The sequence below is a fragment of the Octopus bimaculoides genome, chromosome 6 (genome assembly GCF_046866305.1).
Source record: "Octopus bimaculoides isolate indiv1 chromosome 6, ASM4686630v1, whole genome shotgun sequence".
In the NCBI taxonomy this organism is placed as follows: domain Eukaryota; kingdom Metazoa; phylum Mollusca; class Cephalopoda; order Octopoda; family Octopodidae; genus Octopus; species Octopus bimaculoides.
This window is the reverse complement of record NC_142933.1, coordinates 96,605,056-96,625,458: the sequence shown is the minus strand read 5'-3', so window position 1 is coordinate 96,625,458 and position 20,403 is coordinate 96,605,056. Positions and strand designations below refer to the sequence as shown.

The window sequence follows — 20,403 nt, the reverse complement described above, 5'->3', positions numbered from 1 at the left end:
AAATAAACTAGTTAACCACACAGCCACCAGACTCTGGATAAAATTTTTCTTTTTTTTTGGAAATGCTTTATCATAAAAAAGAAGATGTTTTACATCTATTTCTCCATGCTTGTATGGGTGAGATGGATTATTTCTTGGAGAAGTTATTTTCACAGTTTGGTAACAAGGGACTTAGTATGTGGTCACCAAGCCTTCTAGAAATAGCAGCCAAAATTCTCCCAGAAAAAAAAAATACCCTATTGACTTAAAGAAGAAAAAGTATATACAATGATGTAGTCCTACATGTTCCAATAAAAAGATTGGGTGGTCATGGCGGGAATGCCTTTGTCCTTAAGTCTGCTCGGTCAAAGTTGACTTGGAGTCAAACATCAGCGACTGCTAGCATCTTGATTTGGATTTATGAATGGAATGTAGGTCTGTGTATGTATGTGTTTTTTATTTTCATTCTGGCAAATTGAAACAAGAACAATCCTGTCTTGTTCAGAGCACAACAATATGACAGGCTTAATCTCTGAGTTATCGTGCCTCATATCTACAAAAATAAAATGCACTTGTACATACATACATACATACATGCATACATTACACTCACATACATATTAATAGGTGTTTATTTATGTTCCAGATAAAACTATTCCACTTCTTAAGTGCTATTGTAGTCATTGAAGTGCTCTGGTCTAAATTTTTAATATTTCCTCCTTACATCACTCTGACATTTTTATTTTCCTGGATTGACCTGTGTTTATTGTAGACCTTCACTACCAGTCTCTTCAAACTGTATTGGACAGAATAATTTATTTATTTATTTATAGCTTGTGAAAAGCTAATCTATAATATAATCAAATATAATTATAACTAACAGATTCAGTAAGATATAACAACTGTTTATTTTGCTGTGTGCTTGGACTTAGGACTATAACACATGATTGTACCAATAGCAATAACAATGGAGACAATAAATGACCTAGTTTTGGTTCATTAAATGAACATTATTATTTAATAAGGATTATATCATATAGGTACAGGTATGATTGTTTGGTAAGAAGTTGGCTTCCAAGCTACATGGTTCTGGGTTCAATCCCACTGCATGGCACCTTGGTGCTGTGGGCAAGTGATTTCTACTATAGACCAATCAAAACTTTGTGAATGGATATGGTAGACAGAAACTTAAAGAAGACCATCTATGTATATGTATATATATATATATAGGGTCATCCCATAAATAATATGGTTTTTTTCAACTACATGAACTAAAAGTCGTTGGGGGATGGGATAAACTACCTGCATCAACTTGCTATAAAAGCTGGTAGTAATTTTACATTGTCTTTATTCTTAGTGCAAGTTTTGAAGAGTGCAGTTCGATTTGAACAGTTATTTTTTCAAAGCTATAATGGAAGTGACAAAGGAGCATATTCAGCGTATTTTGCTTTATGAATTCAATAAAGGCAACAATGCAACAGAAGGTGTGAGGAATATTAATGCAGTATATGGGGATCGGATAATAAAAGTAAGCCAGTGTCAATGTTAGTTCCAGAAATTCTGAGTTGGAAACTACAGCCTAGAAGATGAGCCTCATCTTGGAAGATCTGTTGAGCTCAGCGAGGACATCCTGCAAACCCTGGTGGAACAAAATCCCTTGTAACTGTTGAGGAACTAGCAGAGATTTGATCATTCAACCATTCATTGACACCTGCGTGCCATCAGAAAAATCAGCAAACTGGGTTAATGGGTTCCTCACAAGCTTTCTGAGTCTAATCACGTGCAGAGAGTGAATGTGTGCTCTTCTTTGCTGTCATGTCTCACGAATGAACCTTTTTTGGACCGAATAGTGACTGGTGATGAGAAATGGGTTCTCTATAAAAATATCAAGCACTGAAGACAGCGAGTAGGTAAAGGAGAAACACTGGCACCCCAAGCTAAAGAAGGTCTTGACCCAGGTAAGGTGTTGTTATCTGTTTGGTGGGGTATGAAAGGTTTAGTCCACTTGGAACTTTTAAACCCAAACCAAATGATAACAAAGGAGTTCTGTTGTGAGCAGCTTGAGTGGCTTAAGTCAGCACTAGAAGAAAAACAACCATCTTTAGTTTCAAGATGAGAGGTGTTTTCCATCAAGATAATGCTCAGCCACATACAATGAGGATGACATTCCAAAGGCTAGAGCAGTTTGAATGGGAAACAATGCCCCACCCACCATATTTGCCAGACATTGCCCTATCTGATTATCATTTATTCCAGTCTTCAAAATCATTCTCAAATGAAGTTCCTCGGAATTCTTGGGTTCCGCAAAAGGTTCCTAGAAGTTCCCCAATAGAGATAAGCTAATTCTAATTTCTTGATCGTAATATTACATTACATACACAACATGTTATTGGTTATTGTAATATTGTAATCATCTTATCTAACCTATTCTGTTAGATAATATAACAACCATTGGGGAGATATATATATAAATATATATATATATATATATATATATATATATAGGTTATGAGTGATAGTGGTGTCAATTAGACCCAGAGGTTTCAGGTAATGCTGATTAAGTGCTATGGATAGACCATAGTTAAGCTCCAGGTTAGGTGATTATGTGAATAAGAGATCCAATGCAGGTCATATATCAGCGTGTGAATATAAGGATGTATTTTTCGTAATTAGAAAAAAAGCAAGGCTGTGTGCATTATAGAACATTTATAAATAGAAAGTGTTACAGCTGTTTCCAGGATGTTTATTATATCCCTTCATCAGAGACGGTGTGAGAGAATGGTTACTCTCTATTTCCTATCTTATCTAAATTAACTATTGCTTAACCACCCTCTCACACCATCTCCGATGAAGGGATACGATAAATATCCTGGAAACTGCTGTAAGACCTTCTATTTATAAATGTTCTATAATGCACACAGCCTTGGTTTTATATCTCATTATGAAAAATAAATCCTTACACTATATATATATATATATATATATATATATATATATGATATTTACCATGTGAAGTATGATGGAAAAAATATGAGAATGATATGATATATAATTTTTTGGAGTGCAGGGGTTCCTTGAGACATGTAATTTATTTTAAGGGTTACGCAAAGGTAAAAAGGTTGAGAAACACTGCTCTAGAAGAACATCTATAGCAACAATTTAGAAACAAATGAGACAATGAGAGAGCATGGTTGATTTTGTTTTTACTTTGTCAGAATAGAAAGAGCAGTATTTCTCAATATGTCCATGACTGGTGGTGGTGTTGGTCGTAGTGGGGTGGAAGGAATTTATTTCAACCTGGTGATTTGGCCCAAATGCCTAGGGCCAGGGCCCCACTAGAGGCATCTAAAGCAGAAGATTAGCTTGATCTACTAGAAATAGTTGCCAAATATCCCTGAATTCACACTGTACTATTTTAAAATATTTTAGATAATGTTGTACTAGAGACACTATGTCTGAAAGAAAACAAATAAAATAGTCATAATCGGAATGTCTTTCCTGATAAATCTACTGGATTAGGGGTGAACTGGTAGAAATACCAATCTTGGAATGATAATTACTAAACGAGTTTGCCACTCTTTCAAAACATGTCTGTTGGGTTTTGTTAAACTTTGTTATGCAGATTGATTTCTTGTGTAGGCAACTCTTTCAGAATTAGGATATGTAAACCAAGAGATTAGGACTTGTGATGTTATCTCTTGAGATGCTGATGAGTCATTAGAAAATTTTTAGATTTTTCACTGCTTGAAATATCTATCATTTTTATTTGATGCTATAAACGCCGCCGCCGCAGCAGCAGCAGCAGCAGCAGCTATGTCTGCAAAATTACTATGATGGGTAACATATCATAATGATTCACTTAACTTGCTAGAAAATGCAACCAAATTTTCACTCAGATCACACCTTCGTCATCATTGTCATCGTCCATTTACCACAACTTTTGCTTGTGTTAATGGAAACACCACAGATCCTTCCCTTTAACAGTCTTCATAAGTTCATCACCAGTCATATCACAATTCTCTTCCATAGACAATTTTCTTTTTTCTTTTGGTTTATGTATTTCTATTGCATCCTTCAGTTTAATTCCCAAGGCATTTATCATTATGATGTCTGTTTCTGTTTTCAATTTCCTTACTGTGGATATTTCTATTTCCAGTCCAGTTCTTTATTTGGATTGATTCTCTGTTTCTTTCCTGGATATATTGTCGACCCATTGTTTGGAAGATGTTTCTTTTCCTGATAGTCTTTGACAATAACATCTCTTTGTCTCTAATGAATCAATGTCTTGAAATAACAGTCGCTTTGTTATTCTCTGATTCCTGTCATAATTAAGCTGCATGACCTAGTGGTTGCAGGGCGGCGAGCTGGCAGAAACGTTAGCACGCCGGGTGAAATGCTTAGCGGTATTTCGTCTGCTGTCAACGTTCTGAGTTCAAATTCCGCTGAGGTCGACTTTGCCTTTCATCCTTTCGGGGTCGATAAATTAAGTACCAGTTACGCACTGGGGTCGATGTAATCGACTTAATCCCTTTGTCTGTCCTTGTTTGTCCCCTCTATGTTTAGCCCCTTGTGGGCAATAAAGAAATAAGACCTAGTGGTTGCAGTGTTCAGCTCATGGTCCTAATGTCCTGGGTTCAATTTAATTCTTGGACCAAGGAGCATGTTGTGTCCTTGAGCAAGGTACTTTATTTCTTGTTGCTCCAGTCTACTCTGCTGTAAATAAAGACCAGCTGAGAGCAAGTGTAGTTCTCTCTCTCTCCCTCTAGCTGTTATATCCTGGATGTTCTATTGAGTCAAAAACAGGAGAGCAGGGTGGGGTGGCTATGTCTAATCCACTACTTCATGATCAGCTAAAACAATGAGTAAAAGCATGGTACATGTTACCAATCCTTGCTTGTTCATGGGTGATGACCGATTCTCTTTTGTGCCATCTCTTTTCTGTAAGTTATTGTTGTTATTCTGTCCCAATTCTATCTTAGCAGACCTATGACCATCACAACTGTTTTTAATACAGACTTATAGTTACACACACACACACACACACACACGACAAGGCATAAATAATGGTTACTACATATTTTACTTCATTGTCCTAAATTTGACTTACAGCTGTTTCCAGTAGTCATTATTGGTTTGTTATTGATAGGTTTACTCAATTGATTGAGAAAAATTGAATGACCTAGAAAATTAATGCTATTTTCATCAGAGTCATTTCTGGTTATATATATATATATATTTATATATATGAGGGGATTCTGCACAGTTTCTGCCTACTAAATTCAACTTATGAACACATCGGTCAGCTGGTGCTATGATAGAAAATACTTATCTGAGGTGGGACTCACTAAGACCAAATCTGGAACCAAAGCATTGTAAATTAAACTTCTTACCCATCCAACCATGCCTACACTCAAATAGCAATATCTGCACCTTATTTCTATAACTTATATTAATTCCAGATCAATATAATTTGGTAGAAAGGAAACAGTTGAGTGGAGATGGCATTAAGTCTTTAATTCATGGATGTTAAGTTCAAATTTGTTGTAGAACAGAACATTTTGTGTGTTTGGGCAGGTTTGTTTAATTCTACATTTCTCAGTCCACCTAGCTTTTGGAAATTGGTACTGGATTGTCTGGTTATTTGAAATAACCTGGCACCTTATTCTTCGCAGAGAGGCTTTTCTACTTTCCTTAAAACTGTGAAATTAAAAACTTGATCCTCAAAATGTTCTTTGGTAGGATTAACAGATGTTTATATTTGACTCTAGAAATCAATATATTTTTTTTAATGCTTTAAGCTACTGAAGCCAGTCAGGCAGATAACATACATTTTGTGGGCTTATTCTATAGATAGACTTCCAATAACATTTAGAGGACATCCCCTTTTATATTCAAACTCAGACATATGAACATACACAAACACCCACACATATACATGTCACAGAAGCATCACACACATACATGAACATTATGCGCACACACACATACACACACACAGAGATCAAGGTTGATCATTTTGTTATGGTAATCAAAGCTCCTATACTAATTGTTTAGAATAAAGAAGACAAAATGACAAAATTACTGGTGGTAGGTTTCCACAATGAACCATTCATGCTGCTAGTTTACCATTCATTGTGCCAAACCCCACAAGCAACAATTACGTTTGTATGAATATGTATGGAAGCTTTTAGAAATCAGTTTTGTTCTTCTAGAATTACAATTCAAAAATAGTCTCATCCTTTAGACATTTATTACTGTTGGCCTTTTATATATTATGCTCCAGTTTAAATAAAACCTGTGTCATTAGACTCCATGTTATTTCTGTTGTTTTTTCCCAGTAAGCTTAATATCATTCTTTTTCTTTCTTTTTCATCTGATCACTTCAATACATTGCTTTTGGTGAATAGTTGTCTTTGATGACTGAAGATGTTTCTGTTGTGGTTGTCATGTCTTATTTTTATCCCCAGTAACGTTCTGGCTCAGGTTACATAATCTAATAAGTCTACCCTTTTTTTAATAACAGTTGGGTGTTATTTGAGGAAGATTTGACTGTTGTTTCTAGCAAATTGAACAATTGCTGTACTGCAGGCCTGGCCAATTCAAGTTACTCTGTGGGCCACTTTAATCACAGAAAGTTTTTTTGAGGGCCGCTTGTATACTGACAGAATTGAAAGCATTTTGCTTTCTCATGCCATTAATACAATAATGAATAAATGATTGTTGATTCAACATGAAATTGCAAAACAGTAGTATCTTTATTTATCACTTTTCAATACAAACTTTAATTTTTGATAAAATTAAAAAAATATTTGTTTTGATAAACCCATTTCAAGAAAATATCAAATGGGCCGCAAGATAAAAGTCTGTGGGCCACATGCGGCCCACAGACTTCAGGTTGGCCAGCCCTGCTGTATTAAGTTCCATACAAATACACAAATAATAGATCTATATGTTTTCATTCTTACTCTTTCTTTCATCTGATAATCTCTCCATTTTAATCCTATTTTGGCTTATCTTTCTTTTGGAGGGTAGTTTAACTGGTGTTAACGATGATTTAATGCAGATAACATAAAAAGGTATTTTAATTATTTTGACACGTTTGTGTGGTTAGAAGTTTCCTGTAACCTGATAGCTGTGATATTCTGCATTTCAAATGGCTTTCTGGAATGACAAATGTTTGTCTTCAGAAAGTCAAGCAGGACAAATACCACACTGGGTATTTTATTCAAAAGCATAGTTTGGTTTTGTTTGTTTTTCTTATACACACACACACACACACTCTCTCTCTCTCTCTCTCTCTCTCTCTCTCTCTCTCTCTTGTCAGGTGCCTGCACAGATTTTGTCTACTGAATTGCACTCATAGGTCATTGATTAACCTAAGGATATTGTACAGACACCTGAGGTGTCATTCAATGAGATCGAATTTAGGATCACATGGCTGTAAAGTGAACTCCTTAGCCATGCAGTTTATACTAGCGCACACACACACACACATGGCACATGCACACACATGCACACAGGCATAATTTATATGAATAGATCTGTGTCAACAAACCTGTAAGTCAACATAGCTAAGTGACGAATGAATGTTGGATTGGCAAACAAAATTTAAAGGTCTCTAAGTGACAAAAATATTCTAAAGACTAGTTCTACACATAGATTTCATTGGATTCTGAAGCAGCTTACAGATTAATCCCTCTTTGGATTATATACTGGTCTATCTCTCATAAGTATATATAGAAGTTCATCTAGTATTTATTCCTTCTTGTTTTTCTCTCCCATTGAATTGCCACTACTTCCCTTATCATTCTCTGTTTCTCTTTCATCCACCTTGAATTCCTATTCTCCCCTCTTTGCAAACATGTAAATAATAGATTTATAAGACATTATTATCTTGGTCCTCACTCTTTCTCTCTTCTTATAATCTCACCATTTTAATCCCGTTTCGTCTCCCGTTTGGAGTGTAATTAAATTGGTGATAACATAATTTAATGAAAACATTGAAAAAGGTATTTTAGTTATTTTGATGAGTATGGAAGATGACTCTAGACATATTCTGACCTTATTGTGACCTCTTCAGAAAACCATATACTTAATTGTTCTTGCTGAAATAGTGATTAGAGAATCACTAAGTAAATATACAATATTGTATATTTGTTCATCTAGAGACACATTTATTAAGTCTTTAGATATTTAAGAAAGAGAGCATTGAAAATTAACTGGAAATGACAAAACCTTGAGGAATCAACAGTATTCTATTTGTCTGACAAATTGACCCTTTAACTGCTAAATTAAATTTCATGGTTATTCCAGTTATGATACTAAGTATCTACCAAAACTAGAATTGGTATTTTCTGCCAGTCACATTACCTTAGTAAATTTGACATATTTCAACAGAAAAGTTTCAAACATGACGTTCCTCATCAAAAAAAGATAGATTGATTGATTGGTATAGAAATCTGTTTTCTGCAGTTAAGGGTAATGAAATCTTTTGGTGGATATATCTGCTTTCCACTGAAAAAAGGGTTAAGACAGCTCTTTGGCTATGTTTATTCCCTTTTTTTTTTTTACTTGTTCAGTTATTAGACTGTGGCCATGCTGGGGCATCACTTTGAAGAATTTTTAGTCAAATGAATTGATCCTTGTACTTATTTACTTCTTTGAAGCCCAGTACTTATTCTATTGGTCCCTTGTACTGAACTGCTAAGTTATAGGGACATAAATACACCAAAACCAGTTGTCAAGTGATGATGGGGACAAACATGGACACAAAAATACACACACATATTTATATATATATGATAGACTTCTTTCAGTTTCTATCTACGAAATGCACTCATAAGGCTTTGGTCAGTCTGAAGCTATAGTAGTATAGTAGACACCTGCCGAAGGTGCCACACAGTGGAACTGAACCTGGAATCATGCAGTTGGGAAGCAAGTTTCTCACCTCCAACAGTCACGCCCATGCCTGTGTGTTGTTATTTGTTTTTATGTTCCTCTGAGATCAACTTTTTTCATCCTTTCGTGATTGATAAATAAAATCCTGGTTCAAAGTTATTGATTAGTAAAATTTTTTGAGTACTGGTTGAATTGTCTTACATTTTTCTGTTCTAGCTCTTTGCATACAAAGTTCAAATTATACTTCTTGTCACCAGCCCTCCTCTTGGGGGTGAAATTGTTCATTTGGGATTTTCTGTAAGCTTATACAGGGAGATCTTAGCTCAATGAACAAAGCACTATATGATCCATCATAGTTTAAATATCCATACATTAGACAGCATTTGTTCAAGCATATTTTCTCTACCAAATGCCCTTCTTGTCACCTCACCAATCCTTACTTGTTACCAAGAAAGATGATATTTCCTCTTGCCTGGACATGATTTCATGAATGACACTGATTACATACCATCATGTGATATCAAGACAAGGTCAAAAATACACACACACACGTGCACACACATGTGCACACACACGCACGTGTACACACACACACGTGCACACACACATCAAATAGGCTTCTTCCAGTTTACGTCTATGAAACCCACTCACAAGGCTTTGGTCAGCCCAGTGCTATAATGGAAGACACTTGCCCAAGGTTCCACACATTGAGACTGAACCCAGAACCCTGTGGCTGGAAAGCGAACTCCTTAACCACATTCCCATTCCAACACCTGTACACTATAAATAAAATTAATACTTATACGTATCTTTCCTTCATTGGACACTAAACTCTGCTTGCAAAAACCTGTTGAGGCAAGTGAAATTGAAATCGAACCAAATTCGATGACTGGCATACATGCCAGTCATCGAACTGCACCGTCCAAGCGTTATCATTGCCAGAGCAGCTGTCTGGCTTCCTTGACGGTGGTACGTAAAAAGCACCATTTGAGCGTGATTGTTAGCAGCGTTGCCTTACTGGCACTTGTGCCGGTGGCACGTGAAAAAACATTTGAGCGAGGTCGTTGCCAGTGCTGCTGGACTGGCTCATGTGCAGGTGGCACATAAAAAACACCATTTGAGCGTGGCCATTGCCAGTACCACCTGTTTGGCCCTTGTGCCAGTGGCATGTAAAAAGCACCCACTACACTCTCAGAGTGGTTGGTGTTAGGAAGGGCATCCAGCTGTAGAAACTCTGCCAGATCAGATTGGGGCCTGGTGCAGCCATCTGGTTCGCCAGTCCTCAGTCAAATCGTCCAACCCATGCTAGCATGGAAAGCGGATGTTAAACGATAATGATGATGAATATAATAAATATATCAAGTTTAATAAACTATAAATGAAATAAATTCGATTCTCCTGCATGGCTGCATTCCAGTGATTGAAACATGTAAAAAATAGACAATAAAAAGATTTAATAAAATAATAAAATCAGTTTGATAAATAAACTTAAAAATAACTATTGGCCAAAAAAGTTATGCTCTATTGACTGAGTTATGCTGGCAATGAGGAAGTCTCTGTGTGTTTGGTTGTCCTATTAAAAATAGCAGTCAAATCCTTCTCAAATCACACTAGCTATTTTTTATAAAATAGTGGCATGTAAAAAGCACCATCCGAGTGTGGCTGATGACAGTGCCCCCTGACTGGCTTCCATGCCGGTGACATATAAAAAGCACTATCTGAATGTGATTGTTGCCAAAGCTGCCTGACTGTCTCCCGTGCTGGTGGCACATAAAAAAGTACTGTCCAAACATGATCGATGCCAGGGCTGCCTGATGGGCTCTTGTGCTGGTGACATGTAAAGAGCACTATCCGAACGTGATCGATGCCAGGGATGCCTGACTGGCCCTGTGCTGGTGGCACATAAAAAGCACTATCCGAACGTGATCGATGCCAGAGCCGCCTGACTGGCTCCCTTGCCAGTGGCACATAAAAAAGCATTATCTGATTGTGATCGATACCAGGGCTGTCTGACTGGCTCCCATACTGGTGGCATGTAAAAAGCACCATCCAGACGTGATCGATGCCAGGGCCACCTGACTGGTTTCTGTGCTGGTGGCACATAAAAAAATACCCACTACACTCTTGGAGTGGTCGACATTAGGAAGGGCATCCAGCTGTAGAAACATTGCCAGATCAAATTGGAGACTGGTGCAGCCACTGGTTCTCCAGACCTCAGTCAAACGATCCAACCCATGCCAACATAGAAAAACGGACGTTAAACAAGGATGATGATGATGATGATGATGATGATATTTTAGAGTACACATGGTAATGTTGTCCTAGATTATTATAAAAGATGAATTGGCCATAGCTAGAAATGTCTTTCACTCTAAGCCTGCAGAAATGAGATATATCCACTGAAAATTTCATTAGCCTTGAATGCAGAAAGCGGTTTTATATATCAATGTATCTTTTGTTGAGGAATGTCATGTTTGAAACTATTCTTTTGTTGAGGTGTGTCAGGTTTATTGAGGCAAATGGGATTTGTAGAAACTGCCAATTCTGCTTTTGAGTAGATATTTAAATTCCTTCTTGGGATAACCATGCACTTAATATTGCTTTTAAAGAGTTAAACAATATTCACACACACACACTCACTCACACACACACACACACACACACACACACACACATGCTCTCACAGACATATTCAATTTATATGAAGAGACTTATGTTAACATATCTGTAGGTGAACATAGCTAAGGCTGAGTACACACGCACATACATACACACACACACACACACACATGTATACACACACACATGTATACACACACATGCATGCACATATACACACACACATGTATATACATGCGCACATGTACATACACACACATACATTCACACAATATGAAGAGATTTGTGTCAACAGGTCTGTAGGTTGAACATAGCTAAGGCTGAGTGTGCACACACACACATACACACACACACACAAACACACACAAACATACACACACACATACGCACATGCACCCCCCCACACAATAAACAGTAAATGCTTTTCTCTTAAATTATTTACCAATCCCATTCATGTGTTCGGACCTCTCTTTTTCTCTCTCTCCCCCCTCCCCCCCCCTCTCTCTCCCTCTCTCTCTCTCTCTTCCCCTCACACCCTTCTTCACATTTCCCTCCCTTTCCATTCCTCTGCTTTTCTATCACCCATTTTTCTCTCTCTTATTAGTATACAATACTGCAATATAAACAAACAGCTGTGTGTTGGTGACAAGTCACACTAGTAGTACTACTACCAGCACTGTTGCTGAACCCTAGGTCATCACGAATCCAAGAGAGCTGCAAGAGATCAAGGGCATTTCAAGCCATAATCATTCTGTCTTTTTCCTATGTGCTGAGTACCCAGGAACCATATTTCATAACATGTCCTTTTCAGAGATGGTGTGTGTGTGAGGGAATTAGTTTGGGAGATTTAGCTGCTATTTCTAGTTAGTTGAGTGACCACATAGAAGCTCTGAATGATGGATACTCTCTTTTACTCTTTTACTTGTTTCAGTCATTTGACTGTGGCCATGCTGGAGCACTGCCTTTAGTCGAGCAAATCGGCCCCAGGACTTATTCTTTTGGAAGCCTAGTTCTTATTCTATTGGTTTCTTTTGCTGAACCGGTAAGTTACGGGGACGTAAACACACCACCATCGGTTGTCAAGCAATGTTGGGGGGATAAACACAGACAGACAAACACACACACGCACACACACGCATACATATATATATACATATATACGACGGGCTTCTTTCAGTTTCCGTCTACCAAATCCACTCACAAGGCTTTGGTCAGCCCGAGGCTATAGTAGAAGACACTTGCCCAAGGTACCATGCAGTGGGACTGAACCCGGAACCATGTAGTTCGTAAGCCAGCTACTGACCACACAGCCACTCCTGTGCCTGTTCAACATTGAATTAGATTAATCTTGTGTTACACCCAGTGTATATATGATCATTGAACATGGAAGAAAATACTATGGAGTAGTTTGTTGCATGTTGGTATTGAGGTGTGTGTGAGAGGGTTTGTGGGCAAATATACCTATGGACTCTTGAAATGACTCTCAACTTCTTGGAGAAAGAAGATTTAAGAAGAGCCCTTAAGGCAATGGCAGAAACAGGTGAGAAAAGTTACAACTGGTTTTGGTCAAGGAAGAATGGAAATGAATTTTAAAAGGCATAATTTATCTTACTATCAACTGGTGTCTCTGACTGAACTGGTTACAACACCCAGAGTACCCTGGTACCCTGGCTCTGGCGTACCTTAACCATCCAGGATGATTGCAATGTAGACAGCAGAATGTCACAACCGAGGAGTATCGAGGAATCATTACCTGGATCTGGTCTGGCCTCCTTAGAATGTAAGGAGTTAAGGGCCAAAACAGTTGGATGAGAGTCTTTCTAGTAGGTTCCGAATTTAGAAATTGAAGCACCATTGGGGTGGCCTCAGTCTTTTAACAATCTGGTGGTGATGGTGGTGGTGGTGAGAGAGACCAATTAAATCAAGTAACAGTGAACTAATAAGATTGATTGAATCAACTATATCCCTCCATCAAAATTCACATCTTTGTATCTTGTTTTTATTTTCAGAAGTAATTAAGTTTCTTTTCTTTCAATAAAAAAATACTTTTTGGTCCCATTTTTTTCTTGTATCACATCTCTTATCATATTTTAACATAAAGAGGGGTTTTTTTTGTTACTGAGCCCTTCAGTTGCTGTTAGAGAGAAAGGTGAAGTTGGTGTGGGGTACAGTTCTGCCTTTCAGTCAGTTTCCTGAAATGAGGGTTTATTTTAGTGAATTTCTATTTGTTGATGAATTTTAAAGATATCTGGACAGTCACTTTTAGAATGCCTTTGATCGTTTGTCTGTTTGGCCAGGGCTGACCTCTGGCTTAACTCCAACAACAACAACAACATCAATAACACCAACAGTTAAAAATTAATCCTTTAATTTAGTTATCTCATATTAATGATTCTACTATTTGATAAGTCTGTTCAAACTTTCTTTTAACTTTAGATAATCCTCATAGATGAATTATTGAAATTTGAAGATGACAAAGTATGTGTGTGTGAGAGAGAGAGAGAGAGAGAGTGTGTGTGTGTGTGTGTGTGTGTGTGTGTTTGTGTGTGTGATGAGATATAATTGCGTCAGTCTAATCTAACTGTTGCCAGTCAGTAGATAGTTCATTTAATTTGCTGTAATCGTAATAAGAATGTAAATTAGTGAACATTGGTACTGAAGGATAAGATATGATTGAGGAATATATTGGTCTACAAATTAGTTTCTAATTGTTAGGATTTTATGCATTTTGTTGATAAGGCATGGTTGTGTGGTAAGAAGCTTGCTTCCCAACCACATGGTTTCAGGTTCAGTCCCACTGTATGGCATCCTGAGCAAGTGTCTTCTACTATAGCCTCGGGTCGACATAAGCCTTGTGAGTGGATTTGGTAGAAGGAAACTGAAAGAAACCCATCACACACACACACACACACATACGCACACATATATACGTATATTTTTGTGTGTCTGTGTTTGTTCCCCTTCCATTGCTTGACAACTGATGTTGGTATGTTTACGTCCTCGTAACTTAGCAGTTCAGCAAAAGAGACTGTTAGAATAAGTACTAGGCTTACAAAGAATAAGTCCTGGGGTCAGTTTGCTTGACTAAAGGCAGTGCTCCAGCATGGCCGCAGTCAAACAACCAAGACAAATAAAAGAAAGAATATGGTTGTTGATGTATTTTGGTCATATTCATATTTTTAACCCTCATTGTCTGCTTTGATTATGTTAACTCAATGTGTTGTCTGTTCTTGTTCTGTCAACAGGGTCCTTTCAACCTTCAAATGAGATGTTGTTGAAGTTTTATGCCTTCTACAAACAAGCAACAGAAGGTCATTGCACAGCTCCGAAACCAAACTTTTGGGATGTGGTCAAGAAAGCCAAATGGTAGCTATTGACCCTTTAAGTTATTTTTATTTGCTCTTGTCATTTGCTTTGTTCTTTGCTTATTTGTTTATTTGTTTTGTTCTTTGGCCACATGTTGGCTCTCATCAAGTGCACTTATGATTGAAGTCAGCACTTGGTGGGTAGTACTCAATACATTGTAGATAAAGTAAATGTAGAATTCTTTTTTTTATATATTTATTAATTCAAAAGTTCACATTAAAATCTTTTTGATTGAAAGTCCTGTTTAGTGTGACATCTCCTTTTCCATAGATCTGGACTAAGAAGAATAAAGAAATCACACTTGGGAAGACTTGGCTTGAAATGCCTATAGCATAACTACTTGAATACACGCATACACATACAAATGTATATATGCACACACACACACACACACACACGTATATATATATATATATATATATACTATATATATATATATATATATATATTTATATATATTTAAATGTTTGTTTTTATGTTCAGTTATGATAACAATTTTACATTAATCTGATGGTTTACTCAATACTTTTTTAGAGTACAAATTTATTTTTTAAACAAGACTGTTGTTGACTTTGAAGTTTTGGCCAGAAGTCTAACAATGGCCTAGCTGGCCAAAGTCGCTGTCAACCACATTCTTGTTTAAGAATAATAAATTATATATATATGTATATATATATATATATATATATATATATATATATATATATATATATATATATATGTATATTCAGAAGTCAAAAAACGTATAGTAATAAACAAATGAACAGCAAACAGACACAAGGTCAGGTTGGAAAACATATACGAAATGCACAGATCAATGGAAAACAAGCACGGAAGGTCACCAACCTTTCATCAGTTATTGGTCAGGGTGTAAGACACAATTTCGTGCTGTTGTTGATAATATTCCTTCTATATAAATGACCAAGGACTGAGATGTCTGGTGCATTTCTATTCTCAAGAAGAGCCATCCACTTCTGTAGAATTGATACCCGTGCTTTTTCCACATTAAAACCATTGGTGCTGGTGCCTTATTTAAAATGCACCCAGTACACTCTGTAAACTGGTTGGCGTTAGGAACGGCATTCAGCCGTAGAAATCATGCCAGAACAGACAATGAAGCCTTGTGCAGCCTCTGGCCTTAGCTCTTGTCAAACTGTCCAATCCATGCCAGCATGGAAAAGGGATGTTGATGATGATGATGATGATGATGGTAGATAGGCACAAGAATGGTTGTATGATTAACCAGCTTTTTACTCATCTGCACCTCCACTTTATTAATGAACAGATAAAGTATAATGTTTGCATCCATATATTTCTTCTGTCTTTGTCATAAATTTGACGTATTTAACCCTTTTGATACCAACCCGGCTGAAACCGGCTCTGGCTCTGTAGTACAAATGTCTTGTTTGCATAAGTTCTGAATTAAAATCTTCCACCAAACCTTAGTCACAATTTATGTTCCTAACACTAGCTGAATGGTAACTAAGTTATTTTACTAAATTCTTTGTTATATTTAAAATTAATTGAAAGAAACACAGAGCATCTCAAAATAAATACAGTAATGAAAGGGTTAAAAAGGAGCAAGTGCAATATGTATTTGCCCACCCACTTTTGTCATCCCTCTTTTTCCATCCTCGCAGGCCCCTCCTAACACTACTCTGTAGGACATCAGACAACGAAAGTCTAATTGAATGAAGACTTCTTGTATTCATTGGTTTTGTTTTTGTTTTCCTATTTACAGGGAAGCATGGAATAAACTTGGAAAGATGTCCAAGGAGGAAGCAATGTCATGTTATGTGGATCAACTAAAAACAGTGAGTAAACAAGCTGTGTGTACAATTTTTTTTTTTTATGTCTTCATTCTTTAACCCTTTACTATTTAGATTACTCTGTTAAATGTGATGCTTATTAATCCACATTATTTTGAATTAATCATGTAGCATCTTGTAGCTTGAAGATTTTGACGAGGCAATTGTTTATTTTCAGAATGATATTGTAAGGCAAGTGTAGAAGGTTACATTTGGCCAGTTTGATCATGAAATAGGTAGAATATTTGGGCTGAATACAGCCAGATTAAATGGTAAAGGATGAAATATTGATTTCTTTAATCATTTATAAATACGGAAATATCAAAACAAGACAAGTATTGTTGAGTAGTGCTTCTGGTCACTTTGTTTTGATTCTTGGTTGAAACCATTTCATTTATCTTCAGCTGTTAATTCTTTCGGAAAAGAGATGAACGTTATAATTCTACCTCTATTTTTATCAACTCATAGATTTCAGGCTTATGCAAGAATTTAGTTTTAAAACTTATATCACTCCTGAAAATATATTTCAGAGTAGGAGTGGCTGTGTGGTAAAGTAGCTTGCTTACGAACCACATGGTTCTGGGTTCAGTCCCACTGTGTGGCACCTTGGGCAAGTGTCTTCTACTACAGCCTCAGGCCGACCAAAGGCCTTGTGAGTGGATTTGGTAGATGGAAACTGAAAGAAGTCCATCATATATATGTATATATATATATATATATATATATATATATATATATATATATATGTGTGTGTGTGTGTGTGTGTTTATGTGTGTGTGTTTATGTGTCTGTGTTTGTTCTCCAACATCGCTTGACAACCGATGCTGGTGTGTTTACGTCCCTGTAACATAGTGGTTCTGCAAAAGAGAACCGATAGAATAAGTACTAGGCTTACAAAGAACAAGTCCTGGGGTTGATTTACTCGACTAAAGTGGTGCTCCAGCTGAGGACTGCAAAAGTTTCAGTTTCTACAAAAACAGTGCCAGTGTGAGATGAGTTTGAGAGAGTTTAGGAATTGTGCCGTGATGTGATTACAGAGGTTGATGGCTTTTGGAGAGGGACTAAGTAGGATAGATGCCCTCAGTGCAAGAAATATTGTCAGAAAGTTGTTGATGGTTGGAGAAGCAGATATATTTGGAAGTGGATGGTGGGGTGGAGGAGGAGGGAGACTGAATGAAAGGTACTGGAAGATGTTAACAACGAAGTCTTTATTGCTAATACCCAGAGGAGAGAGGTAAGTTGTAGGTAGAGTGGATACTCCTTATGTGCAGAAAGGCATCTTTCGGAATGGATATTCAATGTGAAGTGTAGTCTGAACAGTAGACATGGACTTTAGATAGGAGTTAAAAGATTTTCACATTGGAGAAAAATAAAACGTAGGATGTTTTTTTTATATGATAGTGTCTCAAATAAGGCTTGAGGCCTCTGTGGTGTAAGGATCTAGAAAGAAGTGGGTAAAAAAGGGGTCCTACAAATTCAAAAGAAATTGATTGACAAGAAGCTTAGAAGACTGAATATCATAGACTAATGAAAGACTAGATGATGGGAGTGAGTTCCAGAGAGAAGTAGTTTGAGGAATGAAACTATTAAAATAAAAGGAGTTACGACTAACAGGTAGCTTGACTGAGAAGCAATGCACATGGGAAGAGAAGTGAGTGATGAGTAATGTGTTTAAAAAGCTTGAAAGAAGGTAGTAGACCATAGAGCTTATCTGTGCAATGACCATGGAAATAACTACAGAAAAGACAAAATGACGATGCATTCTGACACTGATTCAAAGGCTCTGAACTAGTTGAAAGAAGAGCATTTGTGTGTTAGTAGGAAGTGATATGAGGGATTGTGTTGGTCTGAGATGAGAAGGAAAAATTGTTCAGCAGATTTAGTTCTAGTTTTTGGCATCTTTGGAAAATGCAAAGGGTGATGATGAATTGAGAGGTGACAGGAAACCCGTTGGGGACCTGGTCTCAATGCCTGCAGCAAAGTGAACTCCTCTAAAGGCATGTATATGCCAGGTGGGGTAGTGTGTTAAACTGGGTAACATAGTGTAACTGGTATATAGTTACAGAAGGGGTGGGGTGGGGTGTAGGGAAAGAAAGTGACCAGTGTGACACTTACCTATATATGAGTAAAGGACATCGGAGAAATGAGGTCAGAGAATCCAAGAGTTAAACAATGCAGGATGTATTAATAGCTGCTTAATAGGCTGTGAAGCCTAACATTTACTTATTCCTACAGCATGTTTTTGAAAAAACAAAGTATTGAGGGCAATAGCAGAGGGAGAAGATGAAGAAGAGAGAGAAGGAGAGAGAGAGAGAGAGAGAGAGAGAGAGAGAGAGAGAGAGAGAAAGCGAGAGCGAGCAGACAGTGTCAGTTACTGTTTAAACTGCCTGATAAAACAGTGTAACAAATACAATGAATGGAAGTTTAAAAACATATTTTGATGGACCACTTTGCCTAAGGCTTCACAGCAATATGACCTGTCTTTTGAGGAAAATGTTTGTGAGTAATGATGTTATTTCATTGAGAGAGTGATTTACAGCAGACAACATAGTGACATGGTTGTCTCACATCACATTCTGGTGCAGTGTGGATTAAGTTGTATTATTTTGATTTAGTATAATATCTGTTTATATTTACATGGTCAGTTAAATGTTTTTCAGTTGCTGTTTATTTTATGGATGTTTCTGTGTTTGATAAATTTATATGAATGTGTGTGTGTGTATGTATACATATATGTGTGTGTGTGTGTGCGTGTGTGTATACATATATGTGTGTGTGTGTATGTATATACATATATGTGTCTGTGTATGTATATATGTATGTACATGTATGTATATAAGTATGCACATGTGTATATATATGTATGTACATATATATATATATATATATATATATATATATATATATATATATATATATATGTTGTTGTACTTGGGGATGGTCATATTGCCAGTTTAGCCAATAAAAACACACGCACTGTATATTTGGTGTTAATTTTTTTTTTTTTTTTTTTTTTTGCTTTATATTACATTAATCTTAATCTTAATCTTATTACGGCCAGAGTTCTTTCGTCACACTTCTGTGACCTCATCAGTGGTCCTTTGTTTCCTTCTTTCTTATGTGTGTCTCACCTTGCTAACTATCAGCCATTTTGTATATATATATATATATATATATATATATATGTACATGTACATGTATGTATATATGCATGTACATGTATGTATATATGTATGTACATGCATGTATATATGTATGCACATGTATCTATATATATGTATGTACATGTATGTATATATGTATGCACATGTATCTATATATATGTATGTACATGTATGTATATATGTATGCACATGTGTGTATATGTGTGTATATTCTTAGCCTAGTTCTCTGTCAGTTACGACAAAGAGTTTTCCATTTGATTCAACCTACCGAACAGCCTCCTCATGAAAGTAAACATATAAGTGACTGAGCATTCCACAGCATTTCTCAAGGAGACTGAGCGTGACACAGAATGTGCAAGGCTGGCCCTTTGAATCACAGAGACAATTCATTTTTGCCTGCTGAGTGGCTTACTGGTTAAGTGATTTGGCTCACATCCATGGAGAAGCAGATATATTTGGAAGTGGATGGTGGGGTGGAGGAGGAGGGAGACTGAATGAAAGGTACTGGAAGATGTTAACAACGAAGTCTTTATTGCTAATACCCAGAGGAGAGAGGTAAGTTGTAGGTA

The 20,403-nt window shown here is 36.8% G+C and overlaps 1 protein-coding gene across 4 annotated transcripts in view; it reads left to right on the top strand.

Moving 5' to 3' along the window:
* LOC106882786 (acyl-CoA-binding domain-containing protein 5) overlaps nucleotides 1-20,403 on the top strand; it is a 64,070-nt gene that overhangs the window by 11,642 nt on the left and 32,025 nt on the right. For 2 of the 4 annotated variants that reach the window (XM_089354329.1, XM_089354331.1), the window contains exons 2-3: nucleotides 14,742-14,862; nucleotides 16,604-16,691. In XM_089354329.1, coding sequence (XP_089210455.1) covers nucleotides 14,742-14,862; nucleotides 16,604-16,691 — 209 coding nt within the window. The remainder of the gene's footprint in view (nucleotides 1-14,741; nucleotides 14,863-16,603; nucleotides 16,692-20,403) is intronic. The other 2 variants (XM_089354330.1, XM_089354332.1) reach the window with 1 other exon arrangement.